The sequence below is a fragment of the Podarcis cretensis genome (assembly GCF_951804945.1).
Source record: "Podarcis cretensis genome assembly, chromosome: 12".
NCBI lineage: Eukaryota > Metazoa > Chordata > Lepidosauria > Squamata > Lacertidae > Podarcis > Podarcis cretensis.
This window is the reverse complement of record NC_137181.1, coordinates 34,345,646-34,370,540: the sequence shown is the minus strand read 5'-3', so window position 1 is coordinate 34,370,540 and position 24,895 is coordinate 34,345,646. Positions and strand designations below refer to the sequence as shown.

The 24,895-nt window shown below is 48.6% G+C and overlaps 1 protein-coding gene and 1 long non-coding RNA gene across 3 annotated transcripts; one reads left to right on the top strand and one right to left on the bottom strand.

Annotated features, from left to right (window-relative positions):
• The first annotated feature begins 13,726 nt into the window (after positions 1-13,726).
• TWIST1 (twist family bHLH transcription factor 1) lies at positions 13,727-19,701 on the top strand. Its single transcript, XM_079948209.1, has 2 exons — positions 13,727-14,875; positions 18,854-19,701. The coding sequence occupies exon 1, from the start codon at positions 14,194-14,196 to the stop codon at positions 14,839-14,841; it is 648 nt and encodes a 215-aa protein (XP_079804335.1). The 5' UTR covers positions 13,727-14,193; the 3' UTR covers positions 14,842-14,875; positions 18,854-19,701.
• Positions 19,702-21,257: 1,556 nt separating this feature from the next.
• Positions 21,258-23,961, bottom strand: LOC307199397. Of its 2 annotated transcripts, none has more exons than XR_013831968.1 (3): positions 23,861-23,961; positions 22,356-22,658; positions 21,258-21,733 (listed from the first exon to the last, which is right to left on the bottom strand). It is a non-coding gene; the product is annotated as an uncharacterized lncRNA (long non-coding RNA). The 2 variants fall into 2 exon arrangements; XR_013831969.1 differs by lacking the exon at positions 23,861-23,961 and adding an exon at positions 23,633-23,771.
• Between the last annotated feature and the right edge of the window lie 934 nt (positions 23,962-24,895).

The following is a 24,895-nucleotide window of genomic DNA, read 5'->3' as shown; positions in this document are numbered from 1 at the left end:
CCTGCTTCTAGTAAGAAAGAAGATTTACTCTGCCCTTTCCTTCTTCAGGTACACACACACCTGTTCACTGTTGTAAGGCAGATGATGGCCACTTTGGTCCTCATGGGTATGAATTCCATTCTTTTAGCGAAGAAGCTTTGTACAGCCAGTACGTTCCATCACAGAAAGTTGTGATTCAAACCTGAGCTCACATGCCCACTCAGCCATTAGTTATCTCATATAAGTCCAGGTCTAAAGGCCTTTTCAAGTCATTTTACATGATAAAGCCACCAGTTCTCACATGAGAACAATGCTAAGCGCTCCCTCTCCAATATCTCATAATGTTGCACCAAGCCAATCTTTGACTGTGTTAATTTTCAGGAATGTACTTTAGGAATTCATGGCACTATATGATGTTCTCATGCCCATTTTTGTCCTCACAATTCTATGAAGTAGATTGAGCTAAGAAATACTAGTTAAACATTTCCAAGTGAACTTTGTGGCTGACCGGGAATACAAACCTGGACTGCCTTGGTTCTAACACTCTGCTCATTAAACCACAATGACTATGAAACTCCATTTCACTTACCGTAATTTACTCCTTACATGTCCAAGACTGATATATAGATATATAGAAAGTCCTTGAAGACCTCCACCATCATTTGATACTGTCTCCAGAGTCAAACCATCTTCTTGTATCCAGGGCTTTTTTTCAGCCAGAACTTACAGTGTGGTGTAGTGGTTAAGAGTGGTAGTCTCTAATCTGGGGAACCGGGTTCGCGTCTCCGCTCCTCCACATGCAGCTGCTGGGTGACCTTGGGCCAGTCACACTTCTTTGAAGTCTCTCAGCCCCACTCACCTCACAGAGTGTTTGTTGTGGGGGAGGAAGGAAAAGGAGAATGTTAGCCGCTTTGAGACTCCTTAAAGGGAGTGAAAGGCGGGATATCAAATCCAAACTCTTCTTCTTCCAAACTCTTCTTACCGGAACTCAATTCCAGCACCTCTCAGGTGGGTACCATTGCCATTATAAGAGAACAAGAGAGGTGTTCACGGTGCAGGTGCTTTTGTGGGTGCTTGGGCACCCAGGGCCCCAGCGAGTTGGCACCTATGTCACGGTGAGCTCCAGCACCTCTTTTTCTAGGAAAAATTAGCACTGCTTATATCAATCTGTACATCTGTCTGCTGAGACATACATTGCTCTGTGAGGACCGACATCTAAAAAATGGCTTAAGCTACTTTAAATTGTGGTGGAGAACCTCCATCCCAGGGAGCAGAGACAGTCCTTCAGGCCTCCCTGACCAGCTCTTGAGATTCTCCTCACATCACAACCCTTATCAGCTATGCTGCATACTTTGCTTGAATGCTGTTGCCTGGTAGAAATCTGTCCTCTTGCTGGCCTGAGGGAGACAGAATGTCTTTGTAGATACATTCTGCAGGGATGGAATTTTGCCTACAATAGGTGAGAGTCACATTGATTGTTCTGGCACTTTTGCTTCTGACTTTGCCCACCTCTGCCAGGCACACCCTGGATGGTTATCCCACAGGAAATGTGACCTCAGCCTGGAAAGGGCTCTCCAGTCCTGCTTTCAATAAATAATAAAGCTTACATGCATTTACTTGACAGTAAATTCCACTGAATTCAGTAGGATTTCTCTTGGCACAAACATGCATAGGATGGTGTTGCAAGCTAGAAAAGGAAAAGCTGTGATGCTGAGACAGTGCTGGTCCACAGATCCCATCTTCCCTGACCATTGACTATGCTGGCTGAGGTTGATGGGAGTCCAACAACATCTGGAGGGGTTGCTGGTTCTTCTGCCTCTGCTGTAAATAGGATTTCATAACTGGCGCAGGATTTCAACCAAATATTTCACCTTGTTTACATTTTAAAAGCTCATAGTAGTCACCTACACCATATAGTATTTACAAATTGGCACATGACTGAGCTGTAGCAAGTGCGACTGGTATCCCCCACGGCTACTGCAAGAGCTGCAATACAAAAAATATTTACTGTTATTCTGTTGAAATTCTTCTGTCCTGAAAGCTAATGAAAATATTAATGTGAACGTGCAAGGAACAACTAATGGAACTGCCAAAACCACCAGGATAAATCCTAAATAATTCCACAGAGGTTTGTTTATACCAAAGTATTACGTAGAAAATGAGAGTTGAACTGATACAGTTTACTTAGCTGATAGGCTTCTGATCTTCTTCCTGAAGCACTTTTCTTTAATTAAAACGGGGTTCTCTGGGAAATTGCATCCTCTTGTGGCCATTAGTTATACAACACACTCCCTTTCACACCTCCTGAACAAGGATCCAAAGTGTACAGAAGTTAGAATTAAAGAAGATATTGCTGTCATTTGGTTTACATCAAAATAGTGTTCTCATTTGAGATTAAAATTTTATTCCCATGTTATTATATACTGATATACTTTCGCCTTGCTAATCAATATTATGATGGATTTTAAAAAAATGTACATTTTAAAAAAATGAATGGGAACAAGTAAAATGATTCTCCATCTTTTACATTTCTATTTGTGGTTCTAAGGACCAGATATGGTTCTTAGAATTTCGAAGTACCAATTTGTCAAGAGGAAGTTTGATTTAAATGTGTAAATATATACAGAACATCATTATTTGTCTGAATGAGCAACCTTAAGGGTAACCCAGTCTCTGCGTAATCAGCACAGCACTGTGTATAGGACTGCATTGACTGAGACTTCGTGGCATATCCATAAGATTTCTCCAAGCCTGAGCCACATATTTTCTCTGATGTGCCTGTGGAGCTACATAACTTTACCATTCAAATATATGTGGAACACCCTCCCATCAGATGTCAAAGAAATAAACAACTATCTGACACTTAGAAGACATCTGAAGTAAGCCCTGTTTAGGGAAGTTTTTAATGACTGATGTTTTAATCTATTTTTAATCTTTTGTTGGAAGCCGCCCAGAGTGGCTGAGGAAACCCAACCAGATGGGCGGGGTAGAAATAATATATTTTATTTTATTTTATTTTATTTTATTTTATTTTATTTTATTTTATTTTATTTTATTTTATTTTATTTTGTTTTGTTTTGTTTTGTTTTGTTTTGTTTTGTTTACTATTATTATTAATGGGAACGTTTATATAATTTTGCAGAGTTTAAACGATCCCCTGTTTGAGTTTATGCAGTGACAAGCGGGTTGCTAACTCGTTTGAGTCCTATCAATAATTATACCTTCCTGGTTGATAATCCCTTTCTGTCCCTCTTAAAGAAAACACACATGAATCTGAATCATATTAACATAAACTACTTTACTATCAGATTCATTCAGGTTTACAGAATTGTTTCTGAAGGCAGGCTTAGGTTACATAACAGATAAACTATATACTAGATAGTAGTGAGTCATGAGAAGACTGCATCCAAGCAGTTACCACTTAACTCTCCTTGCAGCAACCGACCAACCGACCAACTGACAAAACTGCCTGCCATATAGAGGCAGTTAGTCCTCTCACGGAATGTTGGACTTGACTGACAGATTTATATCCCACATGATCATCATCATCATCCATCCTGTGTGTGTGGAGATTGGTCTCATTCTCTGAAGGGAAAAAGGATGAAGGCACTTCTTTTTGTGTATACCAAAGCCTATATTTTTTTACAATATACTTCAACAGAAAGATATTGTCCAGATCAAGGAAAGTAATGGTACCACTCTATTTTGCTTTGGTCAGGCCACATCTGGAATACTGTGTCCAGTTCTGGTCACCACAATTAAAGAAGGATGTTGACAAGCTGGAACATGTGCAGAGGAGAGCAATCAAGATGATCATGTAGGGTTGCCATACATCTAGAATTTGCCGGACATACCCAGAATACTGTAATCGAAAGCAGCATCCAGGCAGAAATCAGGGGAAAAGAAAATGTCCAGGAAAATCCAGACATATGGCAAGCCATGTCAGCAGTGTCATTTTTTCCAATTTTCCTTAAAAAATAGCTCCAAATAGCTCAAGTACAGCAATTTTTGGTGCCCAATTTTTCACTTTTTGAAATATGGCAACCCTGTGACCACAGGTCTGGAAACCAAGCATTAAGAGCAGTTGAAGGAATTGGGCATGTTTAGCCTGGAAAAGAGGAAACTGAGAGGAGATGTGATAGCTTCAAATATCTGAAGGGTTGTCACATGGAAGATGAAAAAGGCTTCTCCTGCTCTGGATGGTAGAACTCAAACCAGTGGATTACAAGAAATGAGATTCTGACTATCCTATTGTGAATTAGAATCCTTGATCTCCAACTTTTAGTTATCATACCAACCTCTCTTCAGCACTCTCTCATACCAGCTCTCTGTTCAGAGTCTGAAGTTGCAATCCTATACTTGTCTACTCAGACATGTTCATTGGGACTTACTCCCAGGTAAGTGTGTATCAGATTTCACCTCAAAGCTGCAATTCTAGGCACTTACAAGAAACCCAATTGATCTCAGACTCTTACTTCTAAGTAAAAATGCATAGGATTTGACTACGCATGTGTCAGGGATGGACAACTCCAGATGTTGTTGGACTTCAACTCCCATCAGCCCCAACCAGCAAGATCAGCTGTCACAGGTGATGGGACTTTTAGTCCAGGAATATCTAGAGAGCTATGGGTTCCCCTACCCTGAGACTTTGCCGGGACGCGGGTGGCGCTGTGGGTAAAACCTCAGCGCCTAGGGCTTGCCGATCGTCAGGTCAGCGGTTCGAATCCCCGCAATGGGGTGCGCTCCCACTGCTCGGTCCCAGCGCCTGCCAACCTAGCAGTTTGAAAGCACCCCCGGGTGCAAGTAGATAAATAGGGACCGCTTACTAGTGGGAAGGCTAACGGTGTTCCGTGTGCTGCGCTGGCTCGCCAGTTGCAGCTTGTCATGCTGGCCACGTGACCCGGAAGTGTCTGCGGACAGCGCTGGCCCCCGGCCTCTTAAGTGAGATGGGCGCACAACCCTAGAGTCTGGCAAGACTGGCCCGAACGGGCAGGGGTACCTTTACCTTTACCTTACCCTGAGACTTTATCTGTATATCTAGGAACACGACTTTCTTTTTTTAAAAAAAAGTTTGGAATCAGTTGTCTTGACATTACAAATACTTTTGAAATCCCAGTGATAGTTAACGAAGTCAATCTAACCTACCCTCCCAAGAGCAGAGCAAAAAGTAAGAGGCACCATTTTGCCATCTGGCAAGGTTCCAGTTCCGTTGCCATATATGTGATGCTGGACCTCTGCAGATCCTTTCATTTTCAAGGGCCTGCGTCCAAGTCTTGGCTGAGCCTGGCCTTGGGAGTTAGCAAAGAGAAATTCAACCCAGGTCAAGCTGACCAAGGTCAAAGCTTGCCTCAGTTCATTAGAGACAGCTGGTTATTGCCTCTTTTTTATTGTCATGGCTGACCAAGCCCCTTCCTACCCATCCCCGAAACAACTCATTTTAATTTTTTTTAAGCATTTGATGTCATGGATGTTTAACTTGCTGATCTTCATTTTATGACTTTGTTAACAAAGATCCAGATAACTATCTATGGAAAGGGTCAGTGATGAGGGGATTCTATGCTGTGTGGGTCTATCTCTCACTCTGGACAAGGTCCAGGGCTCTGAAGGCCTGCCAAAATGTCTTCAGTCTCTCCCTCTCCACTGTGAAAATGGGCCCTTTGTAGGATCAATAGTGTTCACCTGATTCCAGCATGGCTGTTGGAGGATGGAATTACCACATCTCTAAACTGAAACAACACCCATGATTCTGTATGAATATTGGAGCAATCTCTATACTCTACTGAAAGAAACAGTGTGATCCACTGATCCCTGATCATACATGGAAATACTTGTGGTTTGTGATTCTCTCAGCCTCGGTTTCCATGTTTTGTAGACCAAGGAGATCTAGGGATTGATGACCCAGGCGTGCCACAATGCTTCTGTTGATTTGATAGATTTCCATTGATTGGTTCCTACCTGAATTTGATTTCAATGGGACTTCTGTGTTAAGTGTGTCCTACAGTGTGCCTGGTGTGAGATATGTGTGTGTGTGTGTGTGTGTGTGTGTGTGTGTGTGTGTGTGTGGAAGGAGCCCTTATACTCCTTTTATTGTGCTGCTGATTTCAGGATGTGATAATCCAACCCATGTTTCAAGTTATTAAATAAATATTGATTTGTTTGTTCTTCACTACAATGTATTACTCATGGGCCTGCCTTTGAAGATAGTTCAGAAACTGCAGCTGATGCAGAATTCAGTGGCCATATTGTTGACTGAGACTAAGAGGTCTGAGCGTGTAACACTGAGCCTGGCCCAAGTGAATGAGCTGCTGATTAGTTTCCAGGCTCAATCTGGTTTGGAATTCAGCCTGATCAGTTGCAGAGTTCTAATAATTTGGGGGAAACTGCAGTCTTCACTATGTTCATCATATTAAAAGTGCATTTAAGGGACGGTTTGGTGGTGCAGGGTGGAAATGGAAAGCAATATAGAAATCATCTAAATAAGGAGATATACTGGATAGTGGGGTGGTAAAGAAGAGAGAGATGAGTGATGCCCTGCTTCAGAGGCATCTTGGCAGATTCTGGCAGGGGCTTGCTGAACTAGGTAGAGACTAATAGGAGCTAATGGGGCAGAAACATCAGTTTCCTGGAGGTAAGCACCACTGAATTCCTTCTGGTAGAGCAATTTACATGTCCTCCTTAATCTCACGGCAGCAAAAACAGCAACATCAAATCCATTATTTGGTTTAGGCTTCATTATGGCCCAGGCTTCCCTGGGCTGCAGCAATGAAGTGGACTCTCTGGTCCATGAAAGCTTAGAAATGTGATTGTCTTTAAGGTGCCCCAAGACACGAGCCTGTCTCAATTGCAGCAGCCTAACACAGATCTTGCTTATCTGTTGCTAATGTTTTTGTTTCAGGTTTGAAAGAACAGAACCCTCTGCAAATGCAGCGTGCAGTCCAGTAAACTGGGCACCATCTAGTAAGCCTAGATATTAAACTCTTATTGCTGACGGATTTAAGAAAAGAAAAAAAAACACACACACACAGCCTCCGGTGTGGAAACACCTTTCCTGTCACGTATGAAAACGCCCCAAGGCCCGTGTAAAGTGGCCCTTCGCTTTCCGTTAACTGCCTGAGAGGCTAAACCCTCACTCTTTTTATTAATTATCCATCAAATTTAAGCTCAAAAGCAGCTGGGAGGGGGTTTAAGGCAGGCCTCGCTTTTTTAAGGTTTTAACTAGAGCCTCTCTTCCAGTACGCTAGCAATTGTATTCACGTGCAGGAAGAAGGGGGAGAAGGGGGGGGGGGTCTGTTAAGTTTCCAAGATTTCTCTCTCTCTCTTTCGTTGGCAGCACTTGAAGGGGTTCCGTTTATTCCTTTTTTCCAGCAACTGACTTGTGGCTTATTAAACAAAAAAAAAACTCCATCTCGTGCGTTTTTTGTTGGGTGGTTATATTATATTGGAGTGGTAAGTTCCAGATAACGTAATCGCCTTGGCTGCAAAATAATAATAATAAAACGTTATATCTGGTGCTGTTAAGCAAACGGGGCATTTCGACTCGAGATGCGAGAGGGAAATAAATAAACTTGGCACACTCGGGCAACCCTCCTGCTTCGGAAGAATGGTGGGTTTCCTTGAACACTTTTTGTTTTCGCTGCCAAAGCTGCTTCGGCCGGCCGAAGGTTGCCCCGTGGGTTGCTCCAGCGGAGGAGATAGAGATTAGCCTTGGTTTGAGTCAGGACGCTCTTAGGTCGATTTCATGGACCGCCCGGGAAGAAAGGGAAAGTTCGCTTCGAACAACTCGGTTTCCGCTCGATAGCAAAGCGGCCTTTCGATACCGCCTGGCCAACATTCCTCTGGTGGGTGGGGGACGTGTGGCCTTCGGAATTTTGGTGGCCTCCAGCTCCCATTAGCCGCAGCCATTCAGGATGATGGGGGCTGTAGTCCAGCAATTTCTGGCGCGGAAGGGTCGCAGGTTCCACATCCCAGCATGCTGTAGTGGGAAGAGCTCGGAATTTCGACTCTTTCATTTCATTTCACTTTTAATATATATACCGCCTTTCTATATTACTATGCACAAGGCGGTTTACGACATTCAGAGTTCGGCACAGGCAGGAAACTCACTGGCTGTTCACACACCAACACACGCTATTTCTCGCCAGCTTAAGCTACCTCGCAGGGTTGTTGGGAGGATAAAAAAGGAAATGGGGGTGGAATATACGTCGCTTTGTGTTCCTGGAAAAGCGACCGGGTAGAAATGCAAATGATTATTGCTTTCTGTTTCAAAGCACGCGGATTCTCTTTCCAGGGCCTGCTAGTTCACACATACGTGCTAATCATATGTGCACGTGTGAAAGGCCCTGTAAAAAGGACATCGCTTGCCTCTTTCCTAAGACACAGCGCTGACCTACATTCAGTCTCTAGACATTAAATATTAACTAAACAAGTCGAGCGAAATCAGCGATGTGCCCGAACGTGTGAACCGGATAACGCGGAAGACTTTTGTAACGCCTAAACCGGAAGAACGCTTGGAATCAGGATACCGAACCCTTATTTTCAAACTTCTTCCTCGGGTGTGCTTGCATAAGACTTCCGAAGGACTGGAGCAACTCGCCTCAAAAGGGACCTGGGTCCCAAACTGTGTGTGCTTCAGATGTTAGGCCACCACTCCGATCCTAACCTCCTTTTCTTTGAAGCCAGCCTGGTTGAGTTCAGTGGAAGGAGGTCAAGTAAGTGCTCCGTGGCCTTCAGCTACAATGGAATGTATTCCGGAACGAAATGTCAAAACCGAAGGAAACAGGCGCTCGCAGCAGCGCAATGGGGAATTGGGAGAGACCTAGGGCGGAGGAACGGTGGGCCTTTCATCTCCGCCCACCCTTCCCCTTCCAGCGGTTCTCACCCTGTGGGTCCCCAGATGTTGTTGGACTACAACTCCCATCATCCCTGAGCTCTGGCCTTGCTAGCTGGGGTGATGGGAGTTGTAGTTCAACAACATCTGGGGACCCACAGGTTGAGAAAGGCTGCTAGGAAAAGCAACGCTTGGGGTTTTGCTACGCGTGGCCTGCAGTAAGGCGCTAGTCCGTGGCTTTACAGAATAGCACTGAATACCCAAGCCTGCCCAGCAAGGTCACCAGTTGCAGACTACAAATTATATAACCGTACATAGAATAGACTATACGCAGAATAGGCTAACGTTTTGTTTTTCTCCCTTCCTCCTCCCACCCTTTTCACCTCACTGTAAAGACCATACATGTTACTTTCCCCTCCATACTCTGAAAAGCAAAGCACAGAGGACCACGGAAATTCTGATCCGCCGACCTTCAAATGCTGCCCAGGAAACCTCCCAGGCCAAAAGAAACGGTTTCCAATGCAGCTGTTTCTCTTTCTATACCGCTCGCTTGAGCAGCCTGCATACCGCACAGAATGCTTGGCTTTCGGATCCTTCAGCTCCTAAGAAGGCCACTTTGGAAGTGGCTCCATTGAGGAGATCTTTGGCCCAGGGATGTGACTCTGAAGATGTTGCTGAACAACAGCTCCTACTAGCCCTGATCATTGGCCCTTCTTGGGGTGCGAGTTGAATCCAGCAACATTTGGAGAACCACAGGTTACCCATCCTTGGGTCAAAGATCTCCCCTGAATTACCCTCAAGAAAGTCCTTTTCAATGTGGCCTTCTTCTTGAGAGCTGAAGGACCCCAAAATCAAGCACTTTGCGGGGTCTGGATACTGCTCACCGAGCTTTAAAGAAAGAGAATCAGCTGCATTGGAAAGCATTCACTTTGACTTGTGAGGTCCAAGGAACTGGACATGTAGAAAGAAAGCCTGGAAGAACAATGCTAGCACCCTTCCAATGTTCCAATGAGCCATTAATCCGGGCTACCCCTGAGGAAAGAAGCAGTTACTAGATCAGGATTTCCCAAAACTAGGGTATCCAGCTGTTGTTGGACTACAACTCCCCTCATCCCTGACCACTGGGTCCTGCTAGCTAAGGGTGATGGGAGTTGTAGTCCAACAACAGCTGGATACCCTAGTTTGGGAAACTCTGTAGTAGCTAGATGGAATGAGCGTAAGTTACAGGTGGTTTTGGCTGAACATTGGGATTCACTTCCTGTCCTCAGGTCTGACAGTGGAACCAGTTTCCTAGAGAAGTGATGGGCTCTTCCTCTCATGAGGACTTCACGCAGCCACCTAGCTCTGGCTTCCCTACACAGAACAGCGGAGTTGGACTACAAGATCTTTTCCAGGTCTTAAGAGTCTCTTCATAGGCTTGAGTTCAGGGTGACAGACGATCGAAAAGATAGCAAATGAAGGAAACGGACGCATTCTTCTTTCTTTGGCGATCACTAGTAGCAGAGTAAGGTTGTCTTCCGTGAACACGGTTTCAACAGCGAGTCCTTAAGTGACTGTGGAGGCCAATTCTGGATCCACACGTCCTTCCACAGCGGGGACAAATGTTTCAGGGCGGGAGCTGATTACCGTGAGGGTTTGCCAAGCGTGTCTTCCTCTTAGCACGTTTCTCCCTTTCATCCTGAGTTCGATCGTCTTCAAAGTCTACGACACCTTTGATAAAGGCTGTTCTCCAATTGCAGCGCCCGCATGCCAGTTTCTCCCAATTGTCGAGATGTTACTATGCCATGTCATGTGTGGAAAAGGGAAGTTGTTTACCACGGTGAGGATGATGTCTTCCTTTTGCAAGGTGCAGCTGAAGCCTCTCCTCGCCTCTTCTGGGGCTCCCATCCTCGTATCCTGAAATGTCCTCCAGGTAATTCGCTCATTCATTATCCTAATTCAAGAAAATGGTCCACATAAATAGAGTCGCCTGACACCTGCCCTCCACGCGCACCATTGACAGCAATGCGCTTGGCCCCTTTCAGTAGTTTAGGGGTGGCGTAGGCGTGGCTTGTACGTCCGAGGCGCCCAATAGTCTCCCCGTCTGGTGCATCGGCTGGAGTCCCTAGACAGCATTCCTCCCCCTTTCCGCCCTTTGGGAATGACTTCGATCGATCAGCAGCCGGGAAATCAATCCTGCGGGTAACCAACCACACGAGTATACTGCAGAACATACGAGGCCTCTGCGGGTTTCCTTACGTCTAGGGTGGGGTTAGGCGGGTGCCTTTGAAAGGCCCACCTGTACGCTTTTTATGTTACCGTATTTGCAAAAAGGAATGCGGTGGGCGGCACATGCTTTGCATTCAGTTCTACACGCTTAACGGTGAGATTCCACAGGGTCCCTGTCTTGGAAAAAACAAGCAGGATTTTCTCAGGGAACTCGATTCAGGTTGCTCTGCAATGGAGACACATTTTATCCGCACATCCAAATATTGTGGGCCTTACCAGTTGTGCCTCCGTTAACAAAACACTCCGAATTTTAAGGAAACGAAATAAGATAAAGTCAGGCTGGATAAAAATATTTTTTAAAGGGAAAAGGGCTGGGATATCTTTTTCAGATAGACAGCAAACTATTTTTCCCTTTGTTTGTTTAAAATTAGGGGAACAGAACGCAAAGGGAAAAAATATTGTAGATCTTGATTCTGTTTTTTATTTTTATTTTTTGAGATAGATGGAGACTCAACAAACCTTTTAGAAATACTGTATGCAAACTATTTTCTTATTGCAGTGACCTGAATTTTTTTTTTATTAAAAAGAAAACCGCATTTATTGCCACTCACTTTATGGAGGTACATTCCCCCTCCCCCATGGGCTGCTTGCTTACTTACTTTTGGGAGGAAGGGGAAACAACCAAGCAAGAAAACCACCTGTTCTGAAATGGGGGAAGCGAAGGGGAATGCTAGAATCAGGTAGGAAGATAGCCAAATGACAATATAAAATCGAATATGCTCCAGAACAACAAGACACCTCCCTTCAAATAAAATAAAATAAAATACAATAAAATAAAATAAAATAAACGGAAACAGAAAGTCTGATATAAGAAATCTCGTAGATTTCAGAACACTCCTTTCTGTGTAGGGCTTCACTTCCACACACGCTGTTTTAGGAATATGTGGCTATGGAATTTCACTGGGGAGAAAAGCAGGGTATGTGTGGTGTGTTTATGACAGCCAAGCAAGTAGATACATCTGAACCGCTTTTACTTTCAGAAAATAACATGTCCTCAAAATGGGCCCTATAGGGTCATCTTCCATTTCCCTCAAAACATCTTGACGATTCTAATCCCCTGGATGTGGAGCCATTCTGATCCACATGGCTCCTTTTCTAAGCCAATGGCCTTCAGATTCGGGTGCCCTCCTCGGGACAATCCTCAACCCCAGGCCCGCTGGGGAATCTGATGCCCAGTTGACGCTGAGGATTGCCCCAACACCTCCAGTTCTAAATCCAGTCTGACAACGAGTCTCAACTCAGACGAGGTTTGTCTTCTTCGGGGTTTCTTCTTCGCGCTAGGATGGAAGTGGGTGTGAGAGGACGGGGTCTGAATCTTTCTTCTCCTTTTTAACCTTTCCAAGGATTGTTGCATCAACTGAAAATTAGCGGGTATGCCTGTCCCAAACGAGCCCTCCCGCCTTTGGAAGCCGGTCCCAGCGGGGTTCCCTTCCCAGCCAGCCACCTCAGGACTGCTGCAACCTACGGAAGAGGATTCGCTTCAGATCTGATTCGTATTGTGGACACAGCCTTTCTTTCCCCCGCGAGTGACATCACCCGGCTTGCTGACCCACTGCCCGAGAAGCAGAGAGATGTTTTGCCTGGGCGGGCTGCGCTGAACGGGCGCAGAAGTGCTTAAGGAAAAGGGAGCCTCTCCAGGTCGCTTGTCAATTTCACCTCCTCGCATCGAAAAGCCGCAACTAAGGAGGGGAAACCGCCGAGCGAGGCGCAAAGCGATCAAGTTCCTCAACTGCCATAGGGCGCTGCGGTGGAGGGTACAACCGCCGTCCTCCCGGAGCGATCCCCAGAGCCCTTAAGCCGGGCTACTGGTATGCAAGGTCGCCCCTTGATGATCTGAGGGTTTCACTTCCCCGCTAAAGCGGTGGGGGGCTGGCAGCTGAGTTCACACGCTAATTGCACTGCGGAGCGAAACTGGATTAGAGGCTTAAGTAAGAATCACTGCGGATTGGGAGCCGGTTTAAAATTTGAATCCGCCAGCTCTGCAGGACTCCGGTCCTCCTCTTAGCCATCTTCACCCGGAAGGAAGTCCCGTGGATTCTTCACGGGGATTCACTTGCAGAACTTGCGCCTACCTTTAGGATCGCAGCCCTTCCAAGGAAATGCGTTGGGGATCGGAGCGGAAAAGGAGACTGGTGGCGATTTGCTTTAGCTGGACTGTTGCGGGGATCCTTCCCCACTCCGCGCGGTCACAATTTGATCCCCAACCCATTGATCTGGAAGGCTCATTGCAGTTGCGAACCAATGGCTTCAGCGAACCCAGACCTGCTGAAATATACATGCGAATGAGGGTCTCGGAAGCCAAGCCTATGGAAGCCAACGGGCCCTGCTTTCAAGGAAACGGGGTGGGATGCGAAGGTATTGATTTTGATCTGAGCAAAAAACTACAATCTGGCTTTGCTGAGGGAGTGTGTTTAAAAGCGCAATCTCGGAAGGAAACGGCTTGCTGAGCTTAGGAGGCCGTCAGAGGGGAAATCGGGGTTCTCTTTTGCTATACTTAACAAAAGCTCTTTTTCCGAAAGGCGGAGAGCAATCTGCTCTGAGACCTACTTCAAACGAGGGGAACCCGGGGTTTTTGGAAGCGGGGGCTCCTCCACTCGATCTCTGGCTAACGGTCTGGGAACCGTTTGGGAGGGGAGGGTGCGGGGGGGAAGCGGAAACTTTCCTCTCAACCTCGGCAAAGTCCCTCCTCTCCACGTCAAGCCAATGACACCGCTGCCCCCGAACTTTCCGCCAGCAGGAGCTATAAGAGCGTCCCTGGCTGCAACTTTCGCCCAACTCCCAGCCAGCTCCAAGGAGCCATCGGGAGGGGAGCTGACACCGCCAGGGAGATTTCCACCGTCCTCGTCGCCCTCTCTCTTTCTCTTTCTCTCTCACTCTTTCTCTTTTTCCCCCCGGCTCCCGATGGCCTCCCCCCACCCACCCAACTGAGGCCCTCCCCCAAAGCCCCCACCCACCCACACCCTGGTCCTCCTCCTCCTCCTCCTTTTCTTCCGCAGGCCCAGGATCCAGCCAGGGGGAGCTGGCTGGCTAGGCACCCTCTCCTCCTCCCCCCTCTCCTCTCCCCTCCTCCCTCGCCCCCTAAAAAGGGCTGCTCAGCGCGCTGCGGGTTGGCCCCCGAGATGATGCAGCAGGACGAGTCGAACTCTCCAGTCTCGCCCGCCGACGACAGCCTGAGCAACAGCGAGGAGGAGCCCGACCGGCAGCAGCAGCAGCTTCAGGGCTCCGGCAAGCGAGGGGGACGCAAGAGGCGATCGAGCCGAAGGAGCGCCGCCGGGGTCGGCGGAGGAGGCGGAGGCGCAGGAGGCGGAGGAGGAGGAGCCGGCGGGGGGATCGGTTCGGCGACCGAGGAGCCGTGCAGCCCGGCGCAAGGCAAGCGGGGCAAGAAATCCGGCGGAGGCGGCGGCGGCGGGAGCAGCGGCGGCGGCGGAGGCGGGAGCAGCAGCGGAGGGGGCAGCCCGCAATCTTACGAGGAGCTCCAGACGCAGCGGGTGATGGCCAACGTGCGCGAGCGGCAGCGCACGCAGTCGCTGAACGAAGCGTTCGCGGCGCTGCGCAAGATCATCCCGACGCTGCCGTCGGACAAGCTGAGCAAGATCCAGACGCTCAAGCTGGCCGCGCGCTACATCGACTTCCTCTACCAGGTCCTGCAGAGCGACGAGCTCGACTCCAAGATGGCCAGCTGCAGCTATGTGGCCCACGAGCGCCTCAGCTACGCCTTCTCCGTCTGGCGCATGGAGGGAGCCTGGTCCATGTCCGCCTCTCACTAGCCTCCCGCGCCGACTGGCCCGGCCGGAGACCGAGGTAAGCGGGAAAGGGACGCGACGGGACGGGCAGGAGAGAGAGAGATCTGGGATCTGGGAAGAAGGAGGGCCCCCGCGCTCAGACTTGGCCTTCGCCGTGGGCCTGCTGGAGCAGCCTGACTCTCGAGGAATCCCTCTGAGACGGGCGGGCGCAGCTGGACTGCAGCCTCGCCTAGACTGAGAAAGGAACTCGCTTTGCGCACGATCTCGGGACCCCGGACACGCATCCGGGTGGAGCGGCCAAGTTCCCTGGAAAATCGGGGCCTTTTGCCTGCAGGCCAAGCTGGGCTAGGCTTCCTTTTGAGGAAGCACTCCTGTCTCACAACCTCTCTCCCCTCCTCTCGATCCTTTGCTTGAGAAAGAGAGAGTTATCCCCCAGTCCCTTTGAATCCTCACTTCAGTGCTAGTTAAGAATCCGTTCAAGACCGCTGGTACTTGCAAAGATCCGTAGGGAGAGAGCCTCTCTCTCTCTCTCTCTCTCTTGGAGACGGGAGAAAGAGGGCCTCTAGGACGCTCCCTCCCGGTTTCGGAGATGCTGAGGCTCGCCCGCCACTCTGACGCCTCCTTAACTTCCCGCATCCTCCTGAGTAAGTCCCTCTGGACTCCAGAGCGGACTAACTTTTTTCTGGGGTGGAAAAAAAGCATTGGACTAACACGCCCTGCCTTCCCCCAGCTTTCAAAGATGGAAGGCTGCCTTTCCAAAGCAGCGCGCGTAGGCCTTAGCAGCCCGGCTTAAGCGGGATGGATTTCCGCGTGCGGGATGAAGGAAAGTCAGGCTAGACCAATAGGAGCAAGCGAAAAAGCGAGGGTAGCAAGTCGCCTTGGATGGCAGAGAGCGGGGTCCACCCCTGAAGTGTATTGTTAAGGCATCCATCTCCCTCCCCTTCTGAACACATGTCTTACCGAGGTGCACCCCGGATCCTCCCTACCCGATCCAAATTCCTTGGTGGTGGGGAAAGGTTGAAAAGAGACTTCTGGGCCTGCAGCCTGAGAAGGGAATTAGGCCAAAAATCAGGAAGAGGGGAAAGCCTTTATTTAAAATCCCAATTGCTAGACACCCCTCCATGCACGCAGACACCCCGCTCGCAAACAATCAGCGAACTCGCTAGATTCGCCAACCCAAAGCAGAAAAGCTCCCACTTCGGCATTTACTGTATTCGAGTCGCCCTCCACTTCGGGGGAGATCCGGGTGATCCCATCCCAAGAAGGCTTCCTTGGAGGCCACTTCGGCTTGAAAAGGAAGAAGTAAATTCTTGAGTAGGAAGGGAATCGCATTTCCTAACGCTGACCCACACACCCACCGCTAGATCCTCGACACACGCTTTCTTGCGGAGGTCCTCTCTTGACTTCAAGGCTGGTTAACTGGCCGTGGAGCCAGCCAGAAACAACACGCAGTCCACAGAAGCGTCTCCTTTAAAGAGCCTGTGCCCTGCGTTGGACAGTGGCTGTGGCGTGAAGTTTAATGTTTTCTTTAGTTAGCCCCACCCAAAAAATATTGCGGACTTTCCAAATGCGTTGATTCCGAGAGAGCTCCTTCCCAAGGAAAGGGTTGTTGGAAGCAGATCGCGGGTTGTGGGGAGTCTTAAATGCGCCTTTTCCTTTTCTCGCGAAAAAAAAAAACCCTGTATGCCTATGGCATCGGGGTCCCGAAGGTCTGATGGGACGTTGACTGATTCTCTCTGGGATTCTTAGGCAAGTTGGATCGGCTGCCCTAAACATAATCTCTCAAATTACGCAACTAAACTGGTTTGGGCGTAGTGGTGACTTCTTATTTAAGGTTTGCAAAGCGTTCTATGTTGGGTTAGAGTCTCAGAGTCAGCGCACGCCGCTTCATTTAAGATGAGACCCCATAATCAAACAGGTCCTTATTATGAGTGACTGTTGCAGCCTCTTCCCATGAGTAAGTCCCACGGATCCCAGTCAGACCTGCTGCCAAATTAACATGCTTAGGTCAGCAGGCGGCTCCTGTGCATGTTTACTCGGAGGTAGGTCCCACGGAGTCCGGTCGAGCTGGTAGCCAAGCATTGACTTGTCCCAGCCGAGAGACTGGTGGCGCCACCGTGGAAGAATCTCAAGTACATTTGTACCTCCATCCTGATGCTGCGATCCTCTGCACACAACACCTAGGGAGAAAACCTAAGGAGCAAGCATGGATAGGATCGAACTGTTAAACCTGCTTTCTTGGAAACTAAATGGATTTGAAGCCTTAATTCGAACCTTTATCCGTAGTACATATCAATACTGATCGAAATGGTGATGGGATGGAGCCTTACTCTGCTGAGGGTTACTCAACCACGTAAAGCTGCGGGAGAACTCAAAGAGACACTCCGCTCCCAAACGTTTGTAGTTTTTAACCTCTCACAGAGCTGCAATTCCCAGCGCCCTTAAGGAACTACAGTTCCCGGGGTTCTTTGGGCGAAGTCATGAGTTTGAAATGAGTGGCGTGTAGGCAACCTAATTCTCAGTATTCTAACAAAATGTGGCGTATAATGAGATGTTCAAGGGCCTGAGAGATGGTCGCAGAGTCTCCCCTATTGGGGCTGCAGCTCCATTAACTGACTTCCGAGTAAATATATAGAACGAGGCTGTAAGTCTCCTGGCTTGCGGCCTTGAGGAGGACAGACACGTGGGAATGTACTACACGTTCCTGTCCGTGGAATCTTCAGGAAACGCTTAGGGTGGCGTGGGAATTTGGGAGAGAAGGAAGCACCGCAACTCCCGATCCCATGCATGTTTACTGGGAAGTCAGACCCACCCAGGAGCGCAGCTTAAGGTCTAGTCTTGTGCAAACGTACTTAAAGTACCAACCCTACTCGGAGCTGCATATGACATTCCCCAGGGAAAACACGAGCAGTACCCGGGTGATGCATAGCTGCAATCCTATACTGTACACGCTTCCCCCGGAGCAAAAAGTCCCATCGGCTCAGCAGCGGGGATGAATTGGGGTGCAAATAAGACTATCCGGGCAGCCAGGGTTCCTCGCCACCACAACTCCCTTTTGAAGGCATTTGGGGTTTGCTTCCAAGTAAACATGATCGGGATTGGAGCATTACGTGAAGCCAAGGGCCGCCCAGCATTTTCTCCTCCAGTAGCATCAGGCGACTGCTGAGCTAGGCCGGAGGTTGAGGGCCCAGACCAGAGCGCCTACCTGGTCAGGTTAAACAAAGCAGCTTAACTGTCACGGGGATCGCAGCTTGCAATCGAGCCGCAATCCGCAGCCTGCCCGCCAGCCTCCTACTGCCTCTCTCCGGATGGGCAGAGACCCACGACCAGCCTCTGCTTCCCCTCCACCCCCCAAAAAATATTTGTTTTGTTTTAAATTTGTGCCTCAGTCTCCTAGCAGTACTTACAGCGCACACAGGGAAATTAGGTGGGGACAACTCATGAACCATTATTATTACTATGATTCCTTGAAGCGACTGGGAAAGGATCCACCTCGGGTTGCTGAACAGGCTTCCTTGAAAGCAAGCTACCCCCAGATCTGAGGGGACCTGCTTCCAAGTAGCTGATCTTAAGAGCACCAGGGGGAAGCGGTCCCCCCCCCATGCACTAGATTCTCCTAGATATCCGTAACACTCCCTTCTGCGCGTTTCCTAATTTCATGCCTCTCCAGCAGGGCCCTCCCCCTCCTTCCTTTGTGCTTTAATTCCTCCTTCCCCCCACCCCCGTGGACACACAGAAGCACATTGTGTAGAGCAGGCTAGAATCAAACATTTGCAGCGGTGTTATTTGCTGGAATTGTGATGCGTATTTTTATGCCGCCCTTCAATCGTACTCAACCAGGGCGGTGTACCAAAATATATACAATGGACATGTGCAGAGATAGAAAGTAACACAACCGAAAGAAGGAGGTGTTTCATTTTTTAAAATAATTTTAAAATATGCCTCTTTCTTTTAATATATGTGCGCAATATATTTCATTTTCCATTTCCAGTAACCAACATTCCCTTCTTCTCTTTCTGTCTCTGGGTTTTTGCAGATGACATTTGTTCCCAAAGAAGGAGAGAAAACGGACAATCTAGAGAGAGACTCTGCACTTGGACTCGGCTCCCCTCCTTTGTTTTTCTCTCCCCCCTTTGTTCCCTCTAAGACAATATATAACGCCAAGGATTTTCTTGGAAATTGAGCGGCGTTCTTGGCCCACGTTGCAAGGAGCAGGGCGTTGGGAGACCAGGAGAGGCGAGAGACCCGGGGGGGGGGGCTCCTCGGATGGTGAGGCGGCTGATCCAGAGGCGGCCAAAGGGCCCTACCAGACATCTCTGCATTCTGATCAAAAATCTGAACCGGTTTTATTTTTATTTTTCTATTTTGACGAAGAATGTTGGAATTTAACTTTTTTTCCTCTTTACTTCCTTTTTTTTTTTTGTTCTTGCATGCATGCATTCCCAAGAGAGTTTATGAGCCACTCATGAAAGGAAATACGTTACTGTGGACTCCCCCCATTCTCCTCGCTCTCTTTTTGGAACAGATCTAATGACAGAGAAACCCGGAAAGAAAAAAACCCGTTTAGAACGAGTGAGAAAGGAAAATATATTTTTTAAGAAAATATGTTTAGGGTAGCTATGCATTATGGGCTCCAAAACTCTTATATCCTGCTCCTCTTTCATTTATATTTTATTTTTCCTGCAAGAAAAAAGGAGGGGGAAATGGGGTGGGGGGAGAGCGAGAGGAAAAAAAATGAAACATTCTATTTATTTATTGATGACCCATGTTAAAAAAAAATGCAAATAGATCCGGTGTCTAAATGCATTCCTATTTTTATGATTGTTTTGTAAATATCATTGTATATTTTTTTCCTGCAATAAATAAATTGAAATGTTAAAAGAATTTTAAGGTTTGGTCTGTACGGAGGAAAGCGGGCTTGAAACTGAAGGTAAATAATGCTCGATCGCGTAGATCTGAAATTACCCAGGAGAGTAAGGGGCCAGGGTCAGAGAGGGGGGGGGGAGGGAATATAAACAAACGAGAGAAGAACGCAAATAAACTAGCTACTGACAGACACATGAGTGTTAATTATCGAGACAGCTTTATGATTCTGCTTGAAGATTTTGCAGGACTTCGGATTCTCTCCCCCTTTTAATCAAAATAGCGAATTTTATAATGGTAAAGTGTAGTGTATTAATATTATTATCATCCTCATCCTCCTTCGATCTAAATTAAGAACCACCCATTGGTCTGCATGCAATTTATCCACCGCTGTGTTTCTTGTTATCTCGGGCGGGGGGGGGGGAGATAAAGGTGCTCAGCGGTCGCGTAGCTATTTGTGTTTGTTGAGGGTTTGGGGCGGAGTGGAGATTGATTGAAGCCCATCCATAAGCCAAATGCATCCAGAGTTTTGTTTTTGTAACGAATTAAGTCGGGAGCAGGGAGTGGGTGGTGGTTTTTCACACCTGCCTCCAGAAACGTGTGTTCGAAAGTAAGCCGGGGGGTGGGGGAGGGAGAGAGAGAGAGATCGCATTGATTTTTGCTGGGACTGACTTCCTCGGATCAGGCACGCTGGCTTTCCAATGAGAAGTGGCGAACCCTTGACTTGCGCGGCGTTGCAGATAGATGACCGAAAGTTTGAGCCTCAGACTTGAGGTCTTCAGACTGTGTGTGCGTGTCCCCTTACCCCCCGATTGTTTTGTTGCCATCGATCAGACAAATAGACGGTACTGCCGCAGAAGGAACTCGACGACGAATGTCCATGCAGGAAAACAGCCCACGCCCAACTCAACGCCTTGCAAGCAAAGAAGCCCCCATTCATTCGGAGGGAGCTTTGCTTGCAAGCAGCGTGTCCGGCTATAGCAACAGCCCAGCGGTGATCAAAACGGTGGCTCGGAGGCGAGCGGCTTACTCCAGGAGTAGGGAAAACCAAGGTCTCCTATTTCACCGCTTTTCTTTTTTTTTAAGGATCAGTTTTTATGTTGTTGTTTCACACCAGGCGAACAAATGGCACGTCGGGCAACCCCTGGGCTCGCCTTATCCCTTCCCAAGTGACGCCCCCCCCCCAGCCCCTTCATTCCACTTTATATAAGCCGAAGTAGAGGCACTCCCGATCTAACTGACACGGTTGGGTGCGACGCGATCCTCCCCGCGGTGCCCATTCGACAGAAACCCGTTGGCGCCTCTAGCATTTCTCAAGCCAGAGGCAACTGGGCTTCCTTTCGTGTAAACGTGCAATAAGATCCGGCAGCACATCTCTCCCGCCCCCCGCCCCAAACCATTCGGATCGGCTAGTTTGGGTTGAGCTGCAAAATCCAAAGCGCCTTCTGACGCCGACCTGCGGTTCAGATCCGCGCGGGTTTACACTCGAGGAAGCGAGCTGCCTGCCATGCAAAGCGGTCTTTGAGGTCCTTGATCCGCATTTGTGTTGAAATGGAAGCATCTGGGAGGTAGCAGATGCCAGTTTGCTCTGCCTTATCCATGTCTGATTACTCTGGTCCTATAAATAAGCCGGGCTGGTCTCCCTCATCCCAACCATCCCTGTTTGTTTTGCTCAGGTTCGGGTTGACGTTTCCGGATGCCTTGTTTACCTTTCCCTGGCCATCCTTAGGCCACCTCTCGCCGCCTTCCCCAGCTCCTCACGGTTCTCACCATCGCCGTGTCGGGGGCCGGTGAGCGCTGTTGACAGAATTTTTTAAAATAAATAAATAGATAGATAAACGGCAGAGTTTATTTGTGTTTAAGGGGATTAGCCAGGACTTTGACAAAACTGGATTTGAGGCTTGCGGAGGTCCATCTCCCGTCCCCCGTCAGAAGGAGGAAGGGTACCCTCGGCAGTGTCGCCCAGCAAGCTCTGGAATCGACCGGATTTCCCCAAATGAAGTGGCCTGAGAGTGCAGAAGATCTGGGGGGCCAGTTCCGACCTGGAGGAGAGCTAGAAAGCAGAGAGCAGGAATCAGAGCATGGTCTGTGCTGTTGAAAAAGGTAAGGTGCAAAAACCTTTGTCCAGTCTCCCTCTTGAATGGACTTGATCCTAAAAGTTGTCCCCGATTGGCATCTCCGAATTTATCGGTGGAGATGGTGTGCGGTAGTTGCCATTGGTTTTTCAGGAAGCCTGTTTCTAAATCTATGGATCCCCGTGTAAATCTGACGCTCACGCCCTACGCCTGAAATTCGAATTCATTCACCTACTCCGAGAGGAATTGGTTTCAGTTCGGTTCCTCGGACTGCAGGCGCTTGTGAGGAGTAAGTCTTCCCGTTGGATTCAGTGGGGGTAACTGTGCACAGGATCAGGCTGTTTAGTACTGTATCCTGGGTCCCTACACATGGGACTAACCCTTTTTGAATCCAGTGGGACGTACTTCTGAGCAAACGTTTAGGCCTACCCGCCTTCCTGTTTTTTCCCCAGCCTAACTTTCTTCTAAGAAAGTATGTTCAGGATTGGTGTGTAGGGCTCCAAGGCTAAAATGCACTTCCTGGGGAGCTGAGCCCCTTTGAGCCAAATAAAGATGCACAGAATTATCTCAGCCTTACAGCCAGAACTGGACAATGCTTACTCGGAAGTAAGGCCCGCTGATTTCCCGCGGAACTGATTTCCAAGTACTCTCGTTTCCAAAGGCTGCCTTAGGCTCTGGCGCTGAAAGGAGATCCGATGTCATTCTTTGCATACTTCTGTGCGGAAGTGAGGGCAAACACCAGTGGGATTCGCTTCCAGGTAAAAGGCGTCCGGGTGCTTGCTTCGGTTTCATTGGGCGTGCTTGAAAATACAGGCGACTTTCACTGGGATGGGAGCCTTGATATGTTATTCGTTGCGCTGGAGGGTGGGGAGAGCGTCCGTCACGCCTGGAGAGGGTTTCCAACTAGGGCAACGAGTGGAGAACTGGTGACCTTCCAGAATATTGTTTGGACTCCAGCTCCGATCAGCCCTGACCATTGGCCACGATGGCTGGGACTGATGGGAGATGAAGTCCAACAGCGTCCAGAAGGCCACCGTCCCCCCTCCCCTTTCAGAACAGGGGCCAGAGGCACCTTTCTCTTCCACCCTCTTTATGCTGGCTAGCTGGTGGTATTGGTATCCTTCCTTAGTAAAGGATCATAGAACTGTAGATATTCGGTTTTTTATTTCACCCCTTGTTTCTTTCAGAGAGGGGAGGAGGGTGGGGGAATATAGGAGCCAACTCCTGGGCGCCAAGGTCCCCTCAGCCCCCAATAAAATATTTGAGGGTGGCATGGCCCCCTCAAAGTTGATGGCCATTGCCATTCAGATGGTGTACATACGCCGAGTCTTGTGATTGATTATGTGGGGCAGGGTTTACCTGACCCCACCCTAATATTTTATTCAAGTTGGCACCCCTGGGAGGAAGGGAGAGGATGCTACCGTCTCAGTCGAGATGGCCCTTTAGGGAAATGTTTGGGATTTAGGACATTGTGGGATTAGCTGAAGCAGGAAGGCGTTCGCTTGGTATGCTAAAGAGCCATAGGATGGATTCTCGCATTCTCCAGCTCGCCTCCTGCTTTGGGTATTTTGGGGGCCGGTGCAGACTGCTGGCCTACCAGTCAGTACCTGAGATACCAGGGTTCAAGTTCGCACCCCACAGGAGCCAACTCCTAGGTGCCGAGGTCCCTTCGCCCACCCCACCCCAAATAAAATATTTAAGGACTCTGACCTCCTCAAAGTTGATGAGCAACGGTGTGTGTGTTCCCTGTCTTGTGATTATGTGAGGCGGGGCTTACCCCCCCCCCATTTTTTATTCAAGCTGGCACCCCTGCCCCCCTCAATGGTGATGTCCACTGGGTGACTTAGGCCTAGCCACTGTCTCTCAGTTTCACCTACCTTGCAGGGTTATTGCGAGGATAAATTGGAGGAAAGGTGATCGATAGATGATCAATATATAGATCTGTGTGTAACATAAAAAACAAGGATGGCTATAGTTTTCTGAGTATTGAGAAACTCGCTGACAATTGGTGGGGAGAGTCAAAGCTGCATTTGGAGCAGCCAAACTTTTCTGACTTCTCTCTCTCTCCCTCCCTCCCCGCCCCTCAAGCCTTGTACGTTCCTCACCCACTGATCTGCTTCCCCATAAGGAAGCCGGCCATGTTTGGTTGCCATGGTGTTCATCCTCTTGCGAAACAGGGCTCTGATGACTGGCGAGAGGACTTGGAGCACTCAGAAACCTGGAAGAAGACAAATGAATTCTGGGATACCCCCCCCCCAGCAACCCACTTCGCACACACACATACCTCCCCCTTAATTCTGCAAAGGCTCCTGGGACTTTTTCTTTTCTTTTTGCCAATCAAAGGGGGAGAGAGCGAGGGCTCCGGCTGCCGGTGGCCTGGTGCAGGGAATGGAGTGTGCGGCGCTGGGGCTGTTGCTACTGCCCTAGAAGCAAGGCAACCTTTTGCTGCAACTTGGCCCTCGCGCGCGCTGGAGAGAGAGCGAGAGAGAGCGCCCGCGGAGCCTTCTTGCACATTCCACGGTTTGGCAAACGCCGATCTAGTTATTTTCTCTAGTCCAGTATCAAATTCTTCTCAGGCATACGATTTCACTTGAAGTCCTGCCCAGGAATCCTTCAAAGTGAGCGTTTGTCCCCGCTCTCATGATGTCAGGCGGTTTTTCCCTGCATCTGTAATCTTTTTTTAAAAAAGTTTTTTTGTTGTTGTTTTTTGAGGGGCGAGGGGAGATGAAAAACAAACTTAAATGTGCGGGGAAACAACAAATGTTAGGGAAATCCAAGCAGATCCAATGAAAATTGGAGGAAGGGCGCGTGTATTTGGGTGGCGTTGGTGGTAGTGTTTGTGCCTAAGTCTTAACTTCGTCCCATGCAGTGACGGGGTTTTGGGCTGGGTGGCGCTGTCCTGGGCATGTTTACTCGCGAGTAAGCCCTTCTGATTTCCATGGGGCTTGCTGCAAAGTAAAGGGCTGCGAGGATTGCTGTTTTAAAGGACGATCCTAGGCAGGTCTACTCAGAAGTCAGCCTCCTTGAGATCAGCAGGGCTTACTCGAATGTAAGGGTGCACAGATACTTTAAAGACACGGGGGCCCTGCAGACGGCTTTTCACTACCCTTATCGTTAGTACTTATCACGGTGGTCGTGCT